Source organism: Lithobates pipiens, unplaced genomic scaffold (genome assembly GCF_037356315.1).
Source record: "Lithobates pipiens isolate NorthernLeopardFrog02 unplaced genomic scaffold, aLitPip1_a1.2 Scaffold_8, whole genome shotgun sequence".
Classification (NCBI taxonomy): domain Eukaryota; kingdom Metazoa; phylum Chordata; class Amphibia; order Anura; family Ranidae; genus Lithobates; species Lithobates pipiens.
Window position 1 is genome coordinate 264,293,213 of NW_027507903.1, and position 25,579 is coordinate 264,318,791.

The following is a 25,579-nucleotide window of genomic DNA, read 5'->3' on the forward strand; positions in this document are numbered from 1 at the left end:
TATATGTTCTTTTCTTTTCCAGGATTCACCAGAGAACATCTATCAAACCGCCGGAGAATGGGTGGGTTAGATAGACAGGCTTGGGTGGTAATTTTAATGTGAAATAATTCTGTGTTTTGATACTATATGGAAATTTTACTATTGTTTTCCCTCCCTCTTTTCCCCTTCCCACACTAACATTCAGGTACTCTAATGTTTTTTTTGGTAGGACTAGTAGTTAGCTCTGGGTCTCTTTTTTCCTGTCTTTCCCAGACGATGGGGACATCGTCTAAATAAGCAGGGGGAGTGTGTAGCGGCGGCGCCTGAAGAGCACGCGCTATGCGTTTTTCAAAGTTAAACTTTGCCTAAACTGCAGTTTGGTTTGGGTTTATTTGTCTAAATTGGACCTCTGCAACAGTCTGGACTGTGAGATGTTCAGCCTGGCCACAGGGGGCACTGTATCTGGTGGCAGGCGTGGAACTATGGTCTGGTTAGGTGCTTAAGTTACTCTCTTTCGGAGCCAGGTCAGTGGGAGTGGCCCTCGTGCTGTGCCCTCTGGGAGAGGGTATTTAAGATGCGGACATCACGTGGTTCAGAGTTCTGGTCCAGTATGATGTGCTGACTTCATGGTCCTGGTCCTCCTGACCAGCCCCCAGTAAGGCTATGGCCTGGGGTGCGGATCCACCCAACTTTAATGTCTCGGGGGCTGGGTAGCCCAAGGCAAGGAAACTAAAGGAGGATTCTGAGGTGGTTGGGTGCCGTCTCCTGTTTGGGAGAGACCCAGTGTACTTCAAGCATTCCAGGGGATCTGTTGTCAGTCTCAAGTTACTGGGCTATTTACCACGGGACATCCCCTAGACGAGTCACTGTTCACATCGCTGTAAAGGGCTGCCTCCCCTCTTCTCGCCACTGCCCATGATGGCTCCCGGGCTCTTCCAAGCCTTTAGGGAGCCCAGGACCACTTCCCATGGAGAAAATTAAGGAACATTTGGTCACTGATTCCCTCTTTGACAAATAAACACAGAAGCAACAAGGATTTTGTAATTTCTGGTTTCAGAGCTTTCATTCACTTGCTGGCACAGCAAGCAACTAAACAAATACAATCTGTACTTGGATGGCTGCTTTGGAGGGCAGAGACAACAGGAGTCTAAAGAGGACCTGTCACTTTTCAAAGCTGTCACAAGAGGGTTTGCTAAATGACAATAGGTTTAGTGCCTGCCTCAAACTATTATTCTGTACAGCAAAATACAAAAGTTAAACAATATAAAAGTATGCTTACATTAGTGTATATGATACACAAAGAATATCACAACAATCAATTCATATAACTTTTCATATATTTCAGTTTGAATTAATACAGGTGTACAAACATATTAACTGGTGGAAAATATGCTTTCAGGTTTTCATTGTTCTCAGGTGTGCACAACCACATAAATTATGCTGGGTTATAAAAAAAATGTCTCCAAATACTTTAGGATTTGTCACAGTAGAGACCCGTGGGTCTAAAATTCTATTGCATTGAAAAAGCTAATAGACAATGGAGGGGCGGGCAACAGCTTAGTCACAGAGAATCATATTGGATCTATGAGACCAAAGTTCTCACATTCACATGTTTAAATGTGGAGTTTGATTTGAACTGTTTTAATTTGGATCAATATTTTTTCTGGCTAAGTTTATTTTATTTATTATTGTTGTAAAAGATAGTCGTGGGTATTTTTATGTAATTAGATTTTTATTTTTATGTAATTAGATTTTTTAACATTTATGAGAAGCGCTCCCATTACTGTGCATTGACATTCCCTGGGTTCGTTCTGAGTCCATTTAAGTATAAAGGTATATAGACAATGGTTTATATTTTTTTAATTATTATTTTTTTTTCACGATGGGTCTGTTTAAATTATTCCTGATGCCTAGGTAGCCTTGTCTAGCCTTCGAGCTTATTTTAGCAGTGGCGGTGTCTTGGTTTCCATAGCAGCATCGGTGTCATATTAATATGTGTTCCCGCTGACAAAGTGCCGAGATGAGGAGCTTTGTTTGTGACATCACCCATGGCTATCTTCGGCTCGGCTTGTATTATTGTTTATCGACTGCTCTGTAATGCACTTTGGTAAGTGTCGGAATTTGAAAGTGTGTTTTTAAGAATTTTAACAGTAATGTTTTTGTAGCATTATTGGTCTCCCATTGATTTTACATATTCATACGTGGAGTAATTACGGAACAGTGGTGTGTCCATCCAAGTGTGCCCCTTGCAGGAGAATGTGTGATATGATTTACCTGTTAGCTCAGTGGTCATGTTTTTATGGTGAGCGGCCACAGTTTTCTTTGGTGGTGGGAGTGAACACCTCTCTGCACTTGGATGTTGAACATATCACATCTCTGAATCACTTTTTGCCAAGTATTCCTGCTGTTTCCTGTTCATGATTATGGACTTTTCTTTATGGACTTTTTCAGAACAGTTATAGCTCTAATATTTATGTTATTGTGCTGCACTTTTACCCACGTTGTTATAATTAATTAGGTGCTGTGAAACTTAAGTTTCCAGCTTGCAATATTTTTTAATTTCTTAGATATTAGTTTATGGATTGCGTTGATTGTTTTTTTTTTCTATTGTACAAAAAATGTGCATGAACATATCGGAAAACAGCAGAATGCATGCCGATTTCATGGCACATAATTCAGTAACAGCTTTCTGTCTCTATTAACTATTAAAGAATATGAAACCATGAATAATAAGCATGTAAATTGCACAATGAAGTTCTAGTTTTTGATATAAACCATGTGACCTGCTGAGCTATATAGATCCCCAAGAAACACCTTGATACAATTACAGACATATTATTTATGGTTTGCCATACGTTATCTACATCATCACGCCTGACAGTTTTGCAGTGTGTGTAACACATGGCACAGTATTGTATGTACATTTATTTAGGGTATTTGGCAGCTGAAAGAACAGAAAATGACCCTTACATGTAAATACACTACAGTATCTTACCACAAGCTGAACGCGTCCACCATTTAAGACGTCATGTTTCAATTCGGGCAAGAAACGCCTACTGTAACAGAAGAAACACAAGAAGATGTGATACTTCAATGTGACTCTTTAGCAAGGAGCATAAATAGAAAGCTGGTTTAGTAGACAAATATGACAAACCACATATTTTCATGCCTATCTTTTAACACAAACTGTACTAGTTACTATCCACAAAGTATGCAAGCACAGGCCAGTTGGAGTTGTGGTCTAGATGTGGTCTGTGGTAAAATCAATACATCTTTAAAGATTGTAAATGCATGAACTAAAAACACTACTAGCATGGATAGAAATACATTCTAATTATATAATATGTTTTTTTTTAATACAACTCATGGAACAGTGCATAGAAAAAAAATACCTTCATTTAGCAAAGAAAAAGCAAATGGAAAAGTCCACTGACACAGCAAAAGTAATTTGGTGAAAAGTAAAATGTAATTACTATGTGTGTTTTTTTTTTAAACGAATTACATTTATGTACTGTAAATTATCATTCCTATTTTAAGCACATTTTAATTTAATGCTGTAGGCAAAAAGCATTGTTAAATTGATTGATCAATTTAAAGGATAAATTCACCTTTTAGAACATGCTACATGGAGGAACTTGAGTGGCCTGCATGGAGTCCTAACCTCAACCTGATAGAATACCTTTGGGATGAATTAGAGTGGAGACTGCGAGCCAGGCCTTCTCGTCCACATCAATTTGTATACAGGATTTATATAGCGCCAACAGTTTGAGCAGCACTTTATAATGTAAAGGGAGACACTACACTAATATATAAATATAAACAATTAAGAGATTAAGGGCTCATTCAAACTTGTGGCGCTCTTGCGCTAATCCACATTCAGATTGCTCTTCAGAGAGCATTAAACCGTTTTAAACCGCCAAATGCTGGACTACTTCACCGCAACCACTTACATTGCGGTGGCCCCATTAACTTGAATGGATTTCACTCAGTGGGTGATAATGCTGGCTGAATGCAACAGAGAAAAAAAAGGGGAGTTAAGTGGCGGTAAAAATGCGGCTCAACCGCAGGGTTTTACTTGCCCCCGACCACAAATGTGAACAAACACACCAACACCTGTACAGTCAGTCACAGTCTACCTGAACACTACCACACCAGTCCCAGTATCACCATAAGGCCTCATTCACATGGGATGTGCCCGATCACCACTACACAAGTGCAGTGTTGCCTCTGCCTGCACTGACCCTAAACTGTTTATTGACCATGTTGCTGCCTGGACTGATCCTTTGCCTGTTTATTGGCCATGTTGCTGCCTAAACTGACCAAGCTTCATGTCCAACATTCTCACGAGACCCTGGTCCCAGCAATTTCATGCAGATAACTGCACTCCTAGAACCAAAGGAACTCTTTTGTTCTTCCCTTCTTCATCCTACTGTACTTTCTGGCCAGTGAACATGGCATTGCTGGGGGCAGCAAATTACCAGTAGGCTAGGTTTGCTTGGCTTATAAAAAGGAGGACCACTATAGGTCACTCTACAAAACTATATTCCCTGATCACTCATACAGAGGCAACAGTTAGAGTACACTGTTTTCAATGCAATGCAATGCTGGTTGATTTTTGTGATACACAAAATACAATGTCCGGTGCATGATTAGTCCAAACATTGAAAAAGTCTTACGCATGCTGTATCGCCATACTCGGGAGAAGCAGAATGCGTTTTGGGGTGAAATTCTAAGTATGCCTATGCTGTGTGGGAAAAATATCTTATAAAACTAATAACTTTTTGTAAAAAAATACATTTTAATTTTCTTTCCACAATTTTCAAAAACTTGTGGAAAAAATGATATCTTCAAAAGACTCATGCCTCTTAGAAAATACCTTGGGGTGATTGCTTTCTAAAATGTGGTCATTTTGTGGGTTTTTCCACTGTCCTGGTGCTCCAGGGCCTCCAAAAATATTATAGGCAATCAGGAAATTAGATGTGCAATTTATAACTTTAGAAAGCCAGAAGGTGCTCCTTGGATTCTGGGCCTCTCTATGTAGCTAGGCTGTGAAAAAGTCCCACACATGTGGTATCCTCAAACTTGGGAGGAATAGCAAAATGTGTTTAAGGTATTTCTAAGTAAACCCATGTTGTGAGTTAAAAATATCTTATTCATTGACAACTTGTTGTGTAAAAAATAAATTTTCATATTCTTTCCACAATTTTCAAAACTGTTGAGGTAAAAAAACTACATTTAAAAAGCTTATTATGCCTCTTAGAAAATACCTTGGGGTGTTTGCATTCTCCCCATGCTTTGGGAGTAGCTGAATGTTTTCTGGGATATAGCTTTGTTGTGTGTGAGAAATAATTAGTTAAAATGACAACTTTGTGAAAAAAAATTATTTAACCACTTCAGCCCCAGAAGAATTTACCCCCTTAATGACCAGAGGATTTTTTGGGATACAGTACTGCATCGCTTTAACTGACAGTTGCACGGTCGTGCGACGTTGCACCTAAACAAATCCAATGTCCTTTTTCCCCCACAAATAGAGCTTTATTTTGGTGGTATTTAATCACCTCTGTGGTTTTTATTTTTTTCGCTATAAACAAAAAAGACCAACAATTTTGAAAAACTGGTGCTGTAATTATTGACTTATTTTTTTTTTTTTTTACAAATGACTGGAGCTTGTCTTTAAGCAAACTTTAGAATAATCCAAGGTGTTGTTCAAAGCCATTTTAGATGCCTTTAGCTGTGTGTTTCAGGTCCTTAACCTGTTGCAGGATCCACAACCTGCATTTGAGACAGAGCTTTCTGACCCTGGGCAGTACATCTCTCTCAAGATATCTTTGATAATGCTCAGATTTAATTGTGCCCTGCATTGAGCCAGACACAGCAAAGCAGCCTCAAAACATAACCAAGACTCCTCCATGTTTCACAGTAGGTATGGTGTTCTCTTCTTTGAAAAACGAATTTATTTGTCTGTGAACACAGATCTTCTGTATCTTGCCAAAAAGCTCCAGTTTTGTCCCAATTGCCCAAAGGACGTTCTTGCAGAGGCATTTTGAGTGTCAATATGCATTTTAGAAAATTCCAATTTTTTTATATTCTTTTTATTTCAAGAGTGGATTCTTCATGGGTCTTCTTCTGTCCACTATCACTCAGCAAGCATAGATGGTGCAATCAGATGCTGATGTACCTCGACCTTGGCCTTGGAATGCAGCTTTTATCTCTTTGAAAGCTTTCCTTTGGAAGCTTTTCTTTACTATTCTCACTTAACTTCTGTTCAATCTGAGGTACATTTTTCATTTGTGGTCACATTCAGGAAGGTTGGCTACAATTCTGTGTACATGAAACTTCCTAATTATATTTGCAACTGTTTTCACAGAAACATCAAGCTGCTTGAAGGTGATCTTACAGCCTTTACCATTGACATATTGGTCCATAATTCCCTTTATGATATCCTCAGACAACTCTCCTCTTTACTTTCACTGGTACACATTTAGTGTAGTGCACATGATGATACCAAACAGTAACTACTTTCTTCAATTTATGTACACCGACTGACTGATTATAGGATTGAAGAAGTGTGACACTAATTACAAAAAACAGTACCTTTGACCACTATGATCCAATTTCTTATAACCTTTTCTAGAGGTACCAACAAATCTGGCAAGACCATTTGTAGATTATCTTTTTACAATAAGTAATAATTTATCACTTTCACACTTTTTTTGCTTTACTACAGGGGTAGGCAACCTCAGCCCTCCAGTTGTGGTGAAACTACAAATCCTATCATGCTCCTGCCTCTAGGAGTCATGCCTGTGATTATTAGAGCCTTGCAATGTCTCATGGGACTTGTAGTTTCAAAACAGCTGGAGGGCCAAGGTCGCCTACCACTGATTTGCTATATTATATACCAAAGGCATACATGTATACATGAGACAACTGCTTTTAATTTCATTATTTCAACTTTTTTAACCAGTTCCCGACCGGTGCACGCCGATGTATGTCGTCAGAATGGCACGGCTGGGCAAATGGGCGTACCTGTACATCCCTTTAAATTTGCCACAGTGCCATCATGTGCACACCGCCGGCCACGCACACACCGGGCAAGATCTTCATGAGTCAAGTCACGGGTCCCGTGGACTCGATGTCCGTGGGGATATCCACGATCGCCTCACTGAGAGGAAGAATGGGGAGATGCTAATGTAAAGCATCTCCCCATTCTGCCTAGTGACAGTGTCACTGATCTCTGCTCCCTGTCATTGGGAGCAGAGATCAGTGACGTGTCACATGTAGCCACCTTCCCCCACAGTTAGAATCACTCCCCAGGACATACTTAACCTCACACAGCCAACTATTTGTTAACCCCTTCACTGCCAGTGTCATTTGCACAGCAATCAGTGCATTTGTATAGCACTGATTGCTGTATAAATGACAATGGTCCCAAAAATGTGTCAAAAATGTCTGATGTGTATGCCATAATGTTGCAGTCACGAAAAAAATCGATGATCGCCGCCACTACTAGTAAAAAAAATGTATAATAAAAATGGCATAAACCTATCCCCTATTTTTTAAACGCTATAACTTTTGCGTAAACCAATCAATAAATGCTTATTGCGCTTTCTTTTTTACCAAAAATATATAGAAGAATACGTATCGGCCTAAACTGAGGAAAAAATAAGTTTTTTTACTATATTTTTGGGGGATATTTATTATAGCAAAATTTAAAAAATAATGTGTTTTTTTCAAAATGTCACTCTTTTTTTGTTTATAGCGCAAAAAATAAAAAACGCAGGGGTGATCAAATACCACCAAAATTTGTGGGAAAAAAAGGACATCAATTTTGTTTGGGAGCCATGTCACACGACCGCGCAATTGTCAGTTAAATCGATGCAGTGCCAAATCGCAAAAAGCGCTCTGGTCTTTGGCCAGCAAAATGGTCTGGGGCTTAAGTGGTTAATGAGCTATAAGGGTATAATTTGTCTATCTCAGTATATTCAATGAGAATACACCTGGTTTCCAATGCATGCTGTAATTATGCTACTTAGTTAGCCTTATTTTAGAAGGGAATGCAAATGGTTTGAGCTTACCCATGCATACAAGTGGGTAATCTCTTTATATAAGAATTGCAAGGGCTGCCCAATAGAATTTAGAAAGCCTAGATATACAGTCAGGTTCATAAATACTGGGACATAAACACAATTCTAATCTTTTTGGCTCTATACACCACCACAATGGATTTGAAATGAAACAAACAATATGTGCTTTAACTGCAAATCAGGTGAACGGTGTAGGAAGTACAACAGTTTGTATATGTGACTCCCACTTTTTAAGGGACCAAAAGTAATGGGACAGATTAACAATCACCCATCAATTTTTCACTTTTTAATACTTGGTTGCAAATCCTTTGCAGTCAATTACAGCCTGAAGTCTGTAACGCATTGAAATCAGCAGACGCTGGGTTTCATCCCTGGTAATGCTCTGCCAGGCCTCTACTGCAGCTGTCTTCAGTTTCTGCTTGTTCTTGTGGCATTTTCCCTACGGTTTTGTCATCAGCAAGTGAAATACATGCTCAATCGGATTCAGGTCAGGCAATTGAATTGGCCATTGCATAACATTACAATTCTTTCCCTTAAAAAACGCTTTGGTTGCTTTCTCAGTATGCTTCGGGTCATTGTCCATCTGCACTGTGATGCGCCGTCCAATGAGTTCTGAAGCATTTTGTTGAATATGAGCAGATAATATTGGCTGAAACACTTCAGAATTCACCCTGCTGCTTTTGTCAGCAGCCACATCATCAATAAATACAAGAGAACCAGTTCCATTGGCAGCAATACATGCCTACGCCATGACACTACCACCACCATGCTTCACTGATGAGGTGGTATGCTTTGGATCATGAGCAGTTCCTTTCCTTCTACATACTCTTCTCTTCCCATCACTCTGGTACAAGTTGATCTTGGTCTCATCTGTCTATAGGATGATGTTCCAGAACTGTAAAGGCTTTTTTAGATGTTGTTTTGCAAACTCTAATCTGGCCTTCCTGTTTTTGAGGCTGACCAATGGTTTACATCTTGTGGTGAACCCTCTGTATTCACTCTGATGAAGTCTTCTCTTGATTTTTTGACTCTGACACACATACACCTACCTCCTGAAGAGTGTTCTTGATCTGGCCAACTGTTGTTAAGGGTGTTTTCTTCATCAGGGAAATAATTCTTCGGTCATCCACCACAGTTGTTTTCCGTGGTCTTCTGGCTCTTTTGGTGTTGCTGAGCTCACCGGTGTGTTCTTTCTTTTTAAGGATGCTCCAAACAGTTAATTTGGCCACACCTAATGTTTTTGCTATTTCTCTGATGGGTTTGTTTTGTTTTTTCAGCCTAATTATTGCTTGCTTCCCTGATAGTGACAGCTATTTGGATCTCATATTGACAGTTGACAGCAACAGATTCCAAATGCAAATAACACACTTGAAATGAACTCTGGACCTTTTATCTGCACCTTTTAAATGGGATAATGAAGGAATAACACACACCTGGCCATGGAACAGCTGAGCAGCCAATTGTCCCATTACTTTTGGTCCCTTAAAAAGTGGGAGGCACATATACAAACTGTTGAAAATTCCTACACCATTCACCTGATTTGGATGTAAATACCCTCAAATTAAAGCTGAAAGTCTGCAGTTAAAGCACATCTTGTCCGTTTCATTTCAAATCCATTGTAGTGGTGTGTGGTGCCAAAAAGATTAGAATTGTGTCGATGTCCCAATATTTATGGACCTGAGTGTACTATGTCAAGCAATATCACCTGAATAAAAAACAAAACAAAAAAAAATGGATATCAAGTAGGCCCTTACCATTTAGGTGTTGCAGAATGAGATTCAACTTCTCCACACTGAGTATGGAGCCACTGGTATGTTAGCGATCTGCTTCTTGCTAAGGTCTCTAAAGATAAATCATTTTGACTGCATGTGTCTCCTTAAAAATATAACAAAGGTATTATCCACAATGTTATTTATTGCACTTTATTTCTATACTACATTGTCAATTATAGGACATAGTCACACATCAATGCAAGACATGACAATGTTACACATTTACACAATCATATTATGGTATTAATATTATGATAATGTACTGTATTGTGCATGCAACAGGTTTTTCTTTGTACTAATTGTTCTACTGCAACAGCTTGGACATACATTATTCACTTAGAAAAACATGATTTTTGGGAACATTACATTTATGTGCCTTAACCCCTTCAGCCCCGGAAGGATTTACTCCCTTCCTGACCAAGCCCTCTTTTGCAATAAGGTACTGGGCAGTCATGCAACATTGTACCCAAACAAAATGTATGTTCTTTTTCCCCAAAAATAGAGCTTTCTTTTGGGGGTATTTGATCACCTCTGCGGTTTTTATTTTTTGCGCTATAAACAAAAAAAGAGCGACAATTTTGAAAAAAAAAGCAATATTTTTACTTTTTGCTATCATAAATATCTACAACTGTTATTGCTAGCAGGGATCAGGCCTGACTCTGCTAGCACTGCAGTTTTGTGTGCTGTGCTTTGTAAGTGACAGTGATCTATTGATATTGCACTTGGGTGGGCTGGGCTGGGCTGGGCAGAGGGGCTAAACGTAGGTGGGCACGTGCGGATTGGACAGCAGGGGAGCCAACCAGCGGGTTGGATGGACTCGATGTCCGCTTTCCACCCGCGATTGTTCCCCGCAGAGACGGAACAGGGATCTGCCAAAGTAAACAAGGCAGATTTCATTCTGACAGGGGTGACACAGGATCTTGTCTTCCTGCTATGCAGGAAGAAGAATCTGTGTGTTGTCCCATGGAGCCCATCCCCCACACAAAGTGTCAAAAATGTCAGCTAGGTGTCCGATCTGTCCACCCCAATGTCGCAGTCCTGCTAAAAATCACTGACCACCGCCATTACTAGTAAAAATAATAATAATAAAAATACCATAAACCTTTCCCCTATTTTGTACGCTTATTGATTTTTTTTTACCAAAAATATGTAGCAGAATAGATATTGGCCTAAATTTATGAAGACATTTGATTTTTAAATTTTTTTTTTACTGGGTATGTTTTATAGCAGAAAGTAAAAAAATACAGTTTTTTTTTCAAAACAGTCGGTCTTTTGTTGTTGATAGTGAAAAAACTAAAAACCGCAGAGGTGATCAAATACTACCAAAAGAGAGCTCTACTTATGGGAATCGCAAAAAAATGGCCTGGTCAGGAAGGGGGTAAATCCTTCTGGGGCTGAAGTGTTAAAAATTATGTTGTTCAAAAGAAAAATAGCTTGTTTTCCAACACAATCAATCTCAAATATGAAGTGATGTGACTGGTGATCATTGAATTTTTTGATTAGCAATCAACCTCAAAGTACTGTAGGAAACGGAAATTGAGATCACTGTAGGTCAAAATTAGTAAAGATTAATTTTCTTCTATTAGAAACATTTATTCTTAAGCCCCCTTTAATATCCTGAAATAAGAATATATCCATGAAAAAAGCAAAAACATGTATATTAACTTATTGTTATTTACGAAAGGCAAATCCACTTTGCACTGCAAGTGCACTTTCAAGTGCAGTCGCTCTAAATCTAAGGGGTAGATCTGAAATGAGAATGTGCAAGCTAAAATGCTGTTTTTTATTTTCCTTGCATGCCCCCCTCGGATCTACAGCGACTTTACTTCCAAGTGCACTGAAAGTGCAAAGTGGATTTTCCTTTAGTAAATAACCCCCTATATTTCACTTAAAGCTTAAAGCGGTGTTCCGCCCAAAAAAAAAAAAAAATTTAAAGCCAACAGATACACACACTGCAGTTTCTGGCTTTTAACAATAGGACACTTACCTGTCCTGGAGTCCCGTGATGTTGGCACCGCAGCTGATGTTTCCAACAGCTGCTGGGTGCTCCCGCCAGCATTGCGGGTAAGTTTTACGGCTTCACGCCGGGAACCCTACTGCACATGCGCGAGGCCCCGCTCCTCTCTCCTATTGGCCTGGCGACAGGGAGAGGAGGAGGGAGCCCCATGGTGATGTCACGGGCCGCAGCCCGGACTCCCAGAAGTGGGAACAGGATACCTGTCAAAGACAGGTATCCTGTCCCCCCTCCCCCTGAAAAGTGCCAATTGTGGCACCGGAGTGGAAGAGGAGACAAATGAGTGTAAGTTCCACTTTTGGGTGGAACTCCACTTTAAGACTACATAAAAAAGTGATCTGTCACTTTTTAATGCTGCCTTGAAATAAGCAATTCAGCAGCCATTACGTCTACCCATATCTAAATTACCAGCATTAGGAGTTAGAAAAGACTGAAAAGTTTAATACTGGAACGTTAGAAATAGAAACCCCATAGGAAAAAGTCAGTATTTTAGCAGTAATTACAGTAAACAAACGGTAAAGATTTGGATCAAGTTATTTGAAAGGCTGAGTCGGAAAAATAAACTCCAGTAAGATGGAGAAACCGCTTCCCAAGGTTTGTAAATGCATTTGTCCTGTGGGCAAGTAGCTACTCAAAACCAGCTGCCATGACAAAATCTTTTATCCTGTGCAAAAAATACGCTATTGTTTACTGATCAATCGGCAGATAAAAATAAAAAACAGCGATAGACATCTTGTGTGTGTTAGAACCCAATGGCAATCTTGCAGACTGCTCCCAGGAATGTTGGGGAATTGGAAAATGTATGCTTATATAAAACATATACCAGTAGCACATAATTTTGTTACACTGTGTCTGTTGAAGTTTTCTAATATGACCTATTTTGAGGAAGGCTAATGTTAGTTTCAGTGGTTTATATGGCTTGTTTTTGGATATTATGATTTCTATTTGCATATGAAGACGTGACTAAATTCTTGCTATATCGGCGAAAACATGAATATTTGCATTCTAAGATGATTATGTTATAGTGGTAGTTTTGGGTATGAGTGATTTTGCAGACATTTAATAAAAAAAATAATATGTAGCGGCCACAACCTTTGCTGTGCGGCCTTGACTTGTTGGGCTTACCAGTTACCTTCTCTCGGCCTGCTCTTCCACGTCTAGGGGTTCACAGGGTTTATACCCAACGGCACAGATGAAGTCCTCTTTAAAAGTTTTTATTTTGCGATAATAACTTCCAAACAACATAGTCTCTTAGGGAACAGAGGGCACGGGTGAAGAACTCGGGCACCTTGAACTGCAGGTCTAGCAAAGTCTCTAATTCCACCCAGAGAGTAGCCACTCGCAGCTGGGTACTTCAAGGCTGAACAGATCTCTAGCCAGAGATCATGGCAGTCAGCACGTTGACTCAAAAACTTGAAACAGTCCCGTGAACGTGTACAAGTTGTAACTAAAGGTGAACAGGAACCTTTTTCTCAGTACCTGGAACGTTTTCCGTCTCCTCAATGGTACTAGAAAAGAGTGAATTTGTCAATGTCCTTCCCAACTCAGTAACCAGGCACTCCCCAGGATCCCACTTGCCGGCCCTCCTCTGAAGAGTCCTCCTCCAGTCACTTCCACGAGCCATGGTGCCTCTCCAAGCCAAGAGCACACCGGACACCTTGAATCCTCCCTCAGTTACTGCGCCTCGGACCAGCTGGGTCCGAGACTCAGGAACAGATGGATCCCTACCCCAGAAAAGATGGTTCTACCAGGGGCCTTCCGCAGGAACATGTTGTGGGGTACCGAACACCCCGTGACCGGGACCCCTCATGAGGCTAACTCTTCTCCCAAACACGTGACCCACACCCCTTAAGTACCCCTTCCCAGACTCCCCAGCGGGCCCCGGCACTCCCACTGATTGGTTGAAACTTAAACATCCAACCAGACCTGGTTCTGGCCTGTCATGTGCACCTCACCGTTCACATGACCAGGCAGAACTTCCAACACAGCCCGGCCAGACTGGTGTCAAGGCCTACCTACACAATCAACCCTCAGAACCCCTACTGTTCTAAGGCAAAAACTACATTTACATACATATGACATTTTGTTCAAAATGTCATCCGCTACAAATATATAAAATATCTATTCAATAATTAAATTAGCAATGGTTGATTTTGTATTGGCTGCTTAATCTATGCATATTATTATTACTATTACTACTATAGGTTTTTATATAGTACTGACAATTTATGCAGAGCAGGGTGGATAAAAATCAAAATGATTTTTAAAATAATATATATATTTTTTTTATTTAAATCAGATTTTTTGGATTTAAATCAGATTTTTTGGATTTTTATTAAATGTATCTATAAAGATAATTTTCTATTTAGGATACATTAATAATTTAGTTTATTGAGCATGAAATGAGCTTAGTTATGAAGCATGAGGCCATATATTCTGCAATATTTACATTTTTGTTAAACTCATTCAATGAATCCAAGCTCTGCGAGCTGGGATAACATGCACTACATTGATGCATTCACATAATTTCACAGTAACCATGAGATAAAACAAAGTTCAGGTATATTCCTCTATCCCATTGTTTTACAAATCATGTACATTTCAAACTGTATGATTGAATCAGGTCTGATATCGCTATTTAACCTGACAGCTTATTATTCTAAATAGGGAACCTTAATTTTGTTTGCAAACAATAAAGATTCTAACTACCAGCAAGAATGAGTCCTTACATTTAAAGAGCACATTTCATTTCAGATCCATCATGGCAGCGCCTGTTAGCGGGCATTCACTCACCTGCTGCCGCCACATCGCTCACCTTGATGTCACTGCTGCATCACCAGCCATCCCATTAAAGTGAATGGGACTGTTGGTGAGTGAGTGTTGGGACAGAGATGACAGTTGCTCATTAAAAATATGATTTAAATCGAGCAGTTTTACTAGTGATTTAAAACATGATTTAAATCGACTTGATTTAAATCAAATCCACCCTGAAGCAGCGCTTTAAAGGGATTGTAAAGTAACATTTTTTATTTTTTTTAAATAACAAACATGTCATACTTACCTCCACTGTGCAGCTCGTTTTGCACAGAGTGGCCCCAAACCTGCTCTTCTGGGGTCCCTCGGCGGCTGTCTCTGCTTCCTCCCGCAGGTACTTCTCACGTTCATGCGAGCTCCCTCGCATTGGTGAGAAGCACCTGCGGACGCGCTCCCGTGATACAGCCGGCGGCTATAGCAGCTTGCTGTATCACAAGGCCCCGCCCCCCGGCGTGCTGTGTCATTGGATGTGATTGACAGCAGCACGAGCCAATGGCTGCGCTGCTTTCAATCCATCCACTCCAGCCAATCAGCGGCCAGGCTGAGCGGCGAAGAGGACAGCGGGGGCGAGCGCGGGATTTTCGAGGGGTCAGGTAAGTAAAACGGGGGGACTGGGGGCGCCGGCAGTGTGAGATGTTTTTTCACCTTAATGCATAGAATGCATTAAGGTGAAAAAACATTTACCTTTACAACCCCTTTAAGTATATATTGTATATTCACAGGAGTCTCTACGCATACGACACAGGATTTTCAATGGTTATGCCACAATGATTTTTCTAGCAAAAAAATACAGATTTTTACATGTAACCAACAAGTATCAGAGAAAGGCCTGGTCTTCAAGTGGTTAAGGAGCCTAGTTTTTTGCCTTACAAAGCAAATACAGACAACAGGTGAAAGCAATCAGTAGGCTATTAATGCTATGAAGTAAATACTGCAACTAGGTTAAAATCAGAGTTCACTCAATTTATCCTTATCTTCTCTGTAATTTGCTACAGCCATATTTTTACAGACCATTTAGCAGGGTCAGTAGGGGGGCAGCAGAATCACACTTTTGGATCCTGTGCTGTGTAACTTTCTCTCTGCTTTCTTCATTGCCAATCACATCTAAACTCCCAAGACAGATTTGAGTTTAAATGGTGGCTCTGTGAAACATTTGGAATGACATTTTTCATGAAAGAGGCAGAAAGGAGCCAGCAATGGGTATTCCAGCATCTCACGCAGGTATGCTCTAGGACAGTGATGGCGAACCTTATGGTGAATGACAAAGCAAAGGTTATACTCCGTACACATTTTATGGCTTTACGTTGTGTTTTCAACATTGACTGAAGTATATATTAAAGTGGTTCAAAACCTCTGGAATGAAAAAAGAAGAAAGCATATCCTGCTATAGTGTGTACTGTAGCCAAAGTGCCTAGTGTGATTTGTCTCCTCTCATTCCTCTGCAATCTGAATGAGTACCTTCTGACAGTATATGTCAACACCAGACAATCCTGGGAGATGTTCCACTTTCCCTATAGCACACAGCAAGTGATTGGCAGCCTTAGCTATCCATGTTTCCCTATGAGACTGTGTAGTTGGGTGTGTGTCCATTTCCTCCACTCGGATCTCATATTACACATAGCTCTTGTCTCTTTGCTCTGCAGTGTGTGACACCAGATCCCTGCCTCCTGCCCTAGGAGGATGACAAAAGGTGTCTAAATTCTGTAATTTAAATGACTATAAAGGACTGGGGGCTGAAGATACGTTTTTTTTTGTGTATCATTTCCCTTCACTTCCTGTTTCAGAGACGGAAGATGAAGGCCGAGGAAAATCTTCCAAAGTGTAAGACAGGAGTTCCCAAAACATGTTCTAATTGGAAGATTATACCTCATATTTTGTTCTGGGGACAACTCTAAATTTGTGTATTTTCATATGCCTTACTGTTTCACTTTCAAAAACCATTAAGATAAATAGCCTGGTGAATCTCCCAGTGGAGACACACACACCGCAATAAAAACTTGACAGAGGGTCAAACCCTTCCCCATAACTATTTTTTTTCCTAGGCTACTGGGGCGGGGGGTACATTAGCGGCAAAGCGCTGCTAATTTTAGCGCTGCTTTACCATTGTAATAGCGCCAATTTCAGCTGCTAGTGGGGTGCTTTTAACCCCCGCTAGTGGCTGAATAAAGGGTTAATAGTGCCCGCAAATCGCCGCTGCTGAAGCACTTTGCAGGTGCTTTTGGCAGCAGTACCCATTGATTCCAATGGCAGGGGGCGGTGGGGGAGCAGTGTATTCCCCGCTCCCCCACCGCCCCAAAGATGCTGCTTGCAGGACTTTTTCTAACTTCCTGTAAGCGCACTGCTCCAGTGTGAAAGCACTCGGGCTCTCACACTGGGGCTGCAGGGGAGGTGTTTTTCAGGTGCTTTACAGGCACTATTTTTATCCCAAAAGTGCCTGAAAATGCCCTTGTGTGAAAGGGGTCTTAAAATTTGTCTAGAAATACATTTTAATCACTTCCCCTCTTGCACCTGTTTACCCCCTATGGACCAGAGCAATTTGTACAATTCTACTATGGACCTATTTATTTGGCTTTTTCAACATAATAAGGTAATGCATATATTGTTTTTTTTTTTTTTAAGGACAAACAAGACTTTTATTTTCTGATATTTACTTGCACAAACAATTTTTATCAATAGACAATAAAGAATAACAGAGCTAAACAAAAAAAAAAAAAACTTTTTTTGACCAGTATCCTGCTTAAAATTATGATTCCTGAACAAAGCATTGCAAAGTTACTTACAAATGAAATAATGTGATTTTCAACTTAGCACTTTTTAGTGAAATCCATTAATATATACAGTATGTTAAATGTGGAAAATGTTAACGAACAAAACAGAAATGTTTTAATATGAATGGTTAATAAACTAGAAATGGACAAAAAAATTCTTCAGAAAAATAATAGTTGTAGAATAATGAGTAACTAAAGGCTAATAAAAGTAAACTAAGGGCTTGTATACACTTGCTTCAAAATGTGGCATTGGACACGCTTTTTTAAAGCACTCTGAATGTCAATCAAAGCACCTCTCTAGGGGTTACTACTGAGTGGGGAATCAGCGGAACTGGGGGCCCACTACTGAGTGAGGGATCAGCAGATTTTGGGGTTACTAATGAGCAGGGGATCAACAGAGCTGGAGGTTACTACTAAGCAGGGGATCAGCAAAGTTGGGGGTATTACTGAGCCAGGGATCTGCTGAACAAGGGCACTAATCAGCTGGGGATTTGCTGCATGGGGTACTAATGATCTGGGGATCTGCTGAATGAGGGGTAGTAATGTGCTTGGGGTAATACTGAGCCAGGGTACTATTGAATCCCTAAAAAAAATAGAAAATCAACACACAGGGAATTTGCCAAACCTAATCAAAGCTTCAAAAAAGCATCACAAGAGGGGGGGCGTGGCTACTGAGCTACCACATGGACACTTGAACAGCTAGCTCCATGCCACTATATGGAATCACAGCGAGTCTAGGTGTTCTCGCACAACCCTTTTCACTCCAGAGTGCATCTCAAGTGCTTGACACCACACCGGGATGGCCCGCAAGAGAAAAGGTGCGTAGCAACTGCAAAAACTGCCTCATTTTTTTCTGCTAAAGGCCCACGGCCTGAGCCAAGATGGCGCCGGTGGCGCCTCTCTATCTGCATCCAGCGGATCTGGTTCAGTGACTCCAAGCCCAGGATCACAGGGTCGATCACACCGCCATTCTCCAGAGGCCTCCACACCACTGTCTCTCACCCAGTTAAGTCTATACCCCGCATGGCACCGAACCTCGACAGGGAAAAGGTGAGCACATGCAAGGAGCCATAAGATGACACCAGGGAGCTGGCAGAGACGATCAACTCCTTCCCCACAAATAACCAGCCTGTCTCTGACACTAAATTAAAAGACATGCTTGTCTCCCTCCACGCTGATATGATGCAGTGTATGAGAGGGTTTAAGTCTGGCATTAATGAGCTGGGAGAACGTGTGAATCATGTGGAGCATAAAATGTGTTTGATTCTACGTTCAACTTTCTTGTTGATGCTCACAATGACCAAACTGATGAAGTGGCCTGGCTGAAAGCTAAGGTTGCAGATCTTGAAGACAGGTCCAGGAGAAATAATATAAATCTCCGGGGCATCCCTGAATCCATACCATCAGGGCAGATGCATCAATATACCCAGGATCTCATGGGAACCTTCCTGCCTGATCTGTCCGTTTCAGACCTATTGATAGACCGAATCCATCGCTTGCCAAAGCCATCCCACCTCTCTGATAACATCCCTAGAGACGTTTTGATAAGAGTGCACTTTTTTCATGTAAAAGAGCATTTCATGTCAGCTTTCCGCAGAAATAAACAACCTCCTGAAAGATATGCCTCCATCCAACTCTTTGCGGATCTTTCGCAATTTACTATGCAGAGGCGCAACCATGCCATAATTTGCCGCTGGGGTTACCCGTCCGAACTGAGAGTTACTAAAGATGACCAAACATGAGTGATTAACAACCTAGATGAAAGTCTTGCTTTACTCAGAACATGGGATATACTCCCTGCTCACACCAGCGAGGCCCCAGCACCTACACCCAAAAGTGGAAACCCAAGATGCCTGGCAACTAGTGCCTCATAAGAAAAAAGCCTCCAAACGCACCAGCTGAATTCCTTGAATATCAACTCTACTCTAACCTACTAGATTTCTATGGCACCATGGAGCAGTACGTGTTCCAGATCCCCCCTCCCAAGTTATGAGCAGTATCACTGCCATCAGAGTCACATTTGAATCTCCCTTTTTAACAGACTGGCTTATACCATGGAACTTGAAAAGCTTCTACCACTATTTCTTTTGCCTTTTACACGTCTTTCCCAATTAGAGATGGACCTCCATTCACTGTAAAATGTACTACACAAGTCTCAAGGAGATCTACATACTATGGATCATCAATCAAAATTAGGAAGACCAGACATCCTGGAGGTATTTCACTTATCATTTTGTTTGTTTGTTGTTCTGTTTTAAAAAAAAATGGTACTAAAAAAAGTCGAATTTAACATACATGGTTTAAACTATACAGCGATCCAGAGATCTTCATTATGGAAGGAAGCCCAAAAACTCCATGCTGACGTATTATGTGTTCAGGAATCACATTTTTTGAACTCAGACCACTCTTTAAGCACAAGAACTTATATTTACCTAGCTTATGCCCCACAAAAACGAAAAGGAGTAATTATTGCTATTAGAGATAGTGTGGCCTTTACACACAGACTAACCATAGCAGACCCTGAGGGGAAATATGTAGTTGTGGTCGTGACCTAATTAATAGAACTTACACAATTCTTAGTTTGTATGCGCCCAATTCTCACCAATTGAGATTTATCATAAGACTGCTTAACAAAATCTCAGAGGTCAGAAAGGGTGCTTTGATCATATGTGGAGACTATAACCTTACTACAGACTACACCATGGACACTACCACCAAATCTAGACATCTCTTGCCTTCATTACAATATACCCTTCACGCAGAGGACCTTTATGATGTCTGGAAGTGTCAGCACTCTAATGAACGTGATTACTCTTTTCATTCCTCCAGGCACAACCCGTATTCACGTATTGATATGATTGTTGTAGACCGGTCTTTGTTGCAGGCAGTGTCCTCCTCCATCATCCATGACATTTCTTGGTCTGACCATTCCCCGGTCTCTATCACAGTGGTGGAGAATGCTCCTAGTATGACTTATGTATGGAGAGCCAACTCCAGTTTGTTTCAGACTCCTACTCAAGTGACCTCCTTAAAGTGGATGTAAACCCAATGTCATCTGTTCTAAAAAACTGCCATAGGGGTTATCTAAAAGGATATACATGCCTCCTGCACATATCTTTACCTGTCAAATTGCTCCCCTCTGTCTGCTATGAGACCCTAAAAACTGCAGCTTCTGTGGGTGGGTCTGTTGTCTGGAGCTCAGTGGGTGGAGTCGTGATGTCAGTAGACTCCCCGCCCACCTCTACACTTCCCTTATCAATATGCATATTCTCCTGTGTATTTCTTACACTGAACTTCTGCTATGATCTCTAACATCCAGTGAAAAGACAGGAAAGTAACCACATGACTTCAGCATGCCAAATCATGCTAAGGTGGGGAACATCCAATTCTGGCAGAGCAGCAGAACAAAGGAGTGGGAGGGAATTTAAAAATAATGCATGTCTTAGTCTAGTGCACAAGATATGTAAATAACCTGTCACTCACATCAAGGGGGAGGATTTTATAAAAAAAGTTTTTCTCTGTTTGTCAAGATTTATCTCACTGAACAATAAAAGAGGATTTCTCAGAGATGGAATAACTCTTTGTGACAAGACTGGGCTCAAATTATAGGAAATCTTATACTCTACATTATGACATACAATAAATAACAATTTTCGGGTTTACATCCACTTTAACCAACTAAAAGAATATTTTGCATTAAATAATGACTCAGTATCTGATCCCAGGGCACAAGGTCCGCTCTGAACTTAGATGTTTGCTCCTGGAACAGTATGATAAGTTTATTAACTCCCTAAAATTAACACATTATTCCTCTGGGAACAAAGCTGGTAAGTATAAGCCCGATGCTTAAAAGAAGACAGAATTCGTACAAAAAGCCCCTATTTAATTCGTACAACAGATAAGAGTAAGATATTTAATCCTAAAGATATTTCAGATTCCTACATACTACGCCTTCCTTTATATTATCAAAAATTATGATAGCACCCCGCAACCCACAGATGAAACCATTCAATTACTCCTAGCTGATATTAATCTCCCATTGTTAACACAAGCACAACTACTGACCTTCAATGAGCCTATTTTGCAAGCTGAGATTCAAAAAGCAATACAATCACTTCCATCGGGCAAATCCCCAGGTCCAGATGGGCTCCCTAATGACTATTACAAAGCTAGGGATGAGCTTCGTGTTCGAGTCGAACGTACGTTCGACTCGAACATTGGCTGTTCGGCCGTTCGCGTCAAAATTCGAGTGACGCGCGCGCGGACCACAATGCACTGCGTTGGCGCAGTGCATTGCTGCCCGATGATTGGCCAAGCATGCACTGTGACCCCGCATGCTTGGCCAATCGCAGCGCCGGCAGCGAGGAGAGCCATGATTGGCCACAGGCATCCTGCCTGTGGCCAATCATAGCTCAGGCTGTGTAGTGCACGCCCCACACTATATAAGGCCGCCTTTAAGGCGGCCTCCTGTAGTGTGTTACTTTGCATCTGAAGCAGTGGGTGTTCTGTGTACCTTCAACACAGTACACACCAATCGTTTTTGGCTGATTTCCTATCTTGCTGCTGTGTAGTGGTTGTTGTCTGTGCCCTGACTGCAGTATACACCACTATATTCACCTCACCTATATAGCTAGTGATCTAGCTTTAACCACTTAACAACTGCCCATTGCCGATTAACGGCTTCAGGGCGGTTGTTTAACTCAGAGAGGCCGTTAATTAACGGCCTCCCAGAATTCTGCTCTCGCGTGCCCCGAGGTGTGCGCACTCGAGAGCATCCGTGACCGCCGGGTCCATAGGACCCGGCGCATCACGGTAAACGGCCGCTCATAGCGGCCGTTTACCACGTGATTGCTCCGTCAAATGACGGAGTGATCACTTGGAAACAAACCGGCGTCATGTTATGACGCCTGTTCCTCCCTCCCCTTTCTGTACCGATCGGTACAGCGGAGGGGAAAGAGATCGGTGTCAGCAGCGATGTGGGCTGCATCTGCAGTGCCCACATCGCTGCTCACCGAATTTAACCCCTCAATTCCCTGCCAATACTCTGCAATACCAGTGCATACTCTGCAGTACCCTGCCATTACTCTGCAGTACCCCGCCATTACTCTGCAGTACCCCGCCATTACTCTGCAGTGCAGTACCCCGCCATTACTCTGCAGTGCAGTACCCTGCCATTACTCTGCAGTGCAGTACCCTGCCATTACTCTGCAGTACCCCGCCATTACTCTGCAGTACCCCGCCATTACTCTGCAGTGCAGTACCCCGCCATTACTCTGCAGTGCAGTACCCTGCCATTACTCTGCAGTAACCCCCATTACTCTGCAGTACCCCCCAATACTCTGCAGTACCCGCCATTACTCTGCAGTACCCCCAATACTCTGCAGTACCCTGCTATTACTCTGTAGTACCCCGCCAATACCCCGCCAATACTCTGTAATACCCTGCCATAAATTGCCATACCCAGCCATACTCAGAGATACCCAGCCATACTCGGTGATACCCTGAAATACCCAGCCATAGACGCCCCCCACCCCTCACCGCCCTCCGGTGCTTCTACCAACTCGCCAGTACGATCAAAGCCAGAATCTTTTTTTTATTTTTTATTTCAGGCTTCCCAGCCTAGAGGTGAGATGTGGGGTCATATTGACCCCCCAGATTTCACTGTAAAGAGGACCTGTCACCCCATATTCCTATTACAAGGGATGTTTACATTTCTTGTAATAGGAATAAAAGTGATCAAAAATATATTTTTGGGAAAAAAAAATGTCAAACTAAAATAAATAAAGTAAAATGAACAATAAAAAAATAAAATAAAAATTAAAGCGCCCATGTCCCCATGTGCTCGCATGTGCCACACATGTGAGGTATCGCCGAGAATGTTAGAGCGAGAGCAATAATTCTAGTCCTAGACCTCCTCTGCAACTCAAAACATGTAACCAGTAAAAAAATATTTAAAGCGTCGCCTATGGGGATTTTTTAAGTAGCGACGTTTGGCGCCATTCCACGGGCATGTGCAATTTTGAAGAGTGACATGTTTGATATCTATTTACTCAGCATAACTTCATCTTTCACTTTATGCAAACATTGGGCTAACAAGTGGTTAATAATAGAGCTTGCAGTCAGTAGTGTTAGGAGATAGTGCGTGCTGTCTGCGTGCTCTGTACCCAGTACATACCGCTATAATATAGGGCAGGCCCCTACTTTCAAACATCCAACTTACAAACATCTCCTACTTGCAAACGCAAGGAGACAGCAGCAAGTGAGATGAAAAAAGATGGACGACAAAACAAATTATACAGGGGTGATAACCCTTCCCTATGTTTTCCAAAAAGCTTAAAGATAGTTTTTTTGACTGGAGCTACACTTTAAAAATGTACCGGTTGAAAATGACAAACAGATTCAACTTAACACAACAAACCTACACAGTCCCTGTCTTGTTTGCACCGCCTGTATACTGCTGTTCTGAGTATATAGGGCCTGGGGGCCACACGCATTTCCTTTTTTTAATATGGGTACGGGGTTCCCCTTAATATGCGTACAAGACCCAAATAGGCTGGTAATGGGCAGGGAGGGCTACCCATGCCATGTTTCTCAATGATTTTCAACCATATTGCAGGAACCAGATATAACATTAAAACCGCAAGCAGTTTTAAATGGTGTTATTTCCGTTTAATGTAATTTTGTGCAGGGACTGTTCTAAACACGGGAAACACGTGGCACTTCACAGGCATACTACAGACACCCCGCAGGCACCATATTTAAAGGAATATTTCACTTTTTTTTTTCACTTTAATCGTCATTAAAATCAGTGCTCCCGCCAAAACGGTAGTTTTTAAAACTTTTTTTTGCAGTGACCCATGTCCCCTGAGGCAGGAGGCAGGTCGCCAAACCCTTTTTAGGACACTATCTTGCATATTAGCCGTTAAAATGAGCACTTTCCAATTCGAACGTTCGAGTCCCATAGACTTCAATGGGGTTCTAACGTTCGTACCGAACGCGGGGGTCGTTCGCAAGTTCTGGTGCGAACCGAACCGGGGGGTGTTCGGCTCATCCCTATACAAAGCATTCAAAGCTATCTTATGCCCCACACTACAAGCTCAAGGCATATGTCATTACCATTCCAAAACCGGGGAAAAACCCTGACACCCCCCCCCCCCACTTCCGTCACCCATATCACTTCTTAATACAGATGTGAATCTCTACGCTAAGAAATTAGCCCAAAGACTGCTACATATCTTGCCTACATTGGTCAACCCAGATCAATCAGGCTTTATGGCAGGGAGGCAGGCATCAGATGGCACCCGTAGAGTTATCAACATTATTCAGCATGTAAGGACCTGTTGGACGCCTTCTCTGCTCCTATCCCTGGATGCGTAGAAGGCATTTGACAGGATACATTGGGGGTACATGAAACTTACCCTTAGAAAGTTTGGCTTTGAGGGGCCCATTCTGTCTGCAATTCTAGCTCTTTATTCATCACCCTCTGCACAAGTATACACATCAAATATATTATCCTGTCCTTTCCTCATTTCTAATGGGACAAGACAGGGGTGCCCCCTGTCTCCCTCAATCTTTAAACTCCTCATAGAACCCTTAGCCAAAAAAATTTGATCACACCCTAATATCATAGGCTTTTCCCTCCAAGACAAAATCCACAAAATCAATCTCTTGGCGGATGATATTCTCTTATTCATAAATTCACCATCCCAATCTTTACCCCATGCCCACTGTATTCTAGACAGTTTTAGCAAAATCTCATACTATAAAGTTAATTACACTAAATCACTCATACTACCCATAGGTATATCACCAGACTAGACTGAGAATATCCTTTCCTTAATCATGGAGCAGTGATAGAATACCTTAGCTAGGCCTTCATTTAACAGCAGTTAACCACTCAAATTGTCTGACGCAAATTACTTACCATTGTTAAACCAATTAAAAAAAAAAAAAGAATCACAAAAGCATCGAAAACACATCAAAAAAGCATGCTGAAGTGTTAGGCACTTTAATGTATGTTAAAGTCAAAGCAAGTGTAACTGAACCCTTAAGGTTTAATAAAGGGTTAAACTGAGAAAAAAATAAGCACTTTTTTTTATATCTTTTAACTTACATCATCTGCAGATCGAAATTTATTCCTTTGATCTG

At 41.3% G+C, this 25,579-nt stretch overlaps 1 protein-coding gene across 2 annotated transcripts in view; it reads right to left on the bottom strand.

The window, feature by feature from the left end:
- Nucleotides 1-25,579, bottom strand: part of LRRIQ1 (leucine rich repeats and IQ motif containing 1) — a 332,917-nt gene that overhangs the window by 12,270 nt on the left and 295,068 nt on the right. For both annotated transcript variants that reach the window (XM_077471833.1, XM_077471832.1), the window contains 2 exons: nucleotides 9,818-9,938; nucleotides 2,975-3,035 (listed from right to left, as the gene is read on the bottom strand). In XM_077471833.1, coding sequence (XP_077327959.1) covers nucleotides 2,975-3,035; nucleotides 9,818-9,938 — 182 coding nt within the window. The remainder of the gene's footprint in view (nucleotides 1-2,974; nucleotides 3,036-9,817; nucleotides 9,939-25,579) is intronic.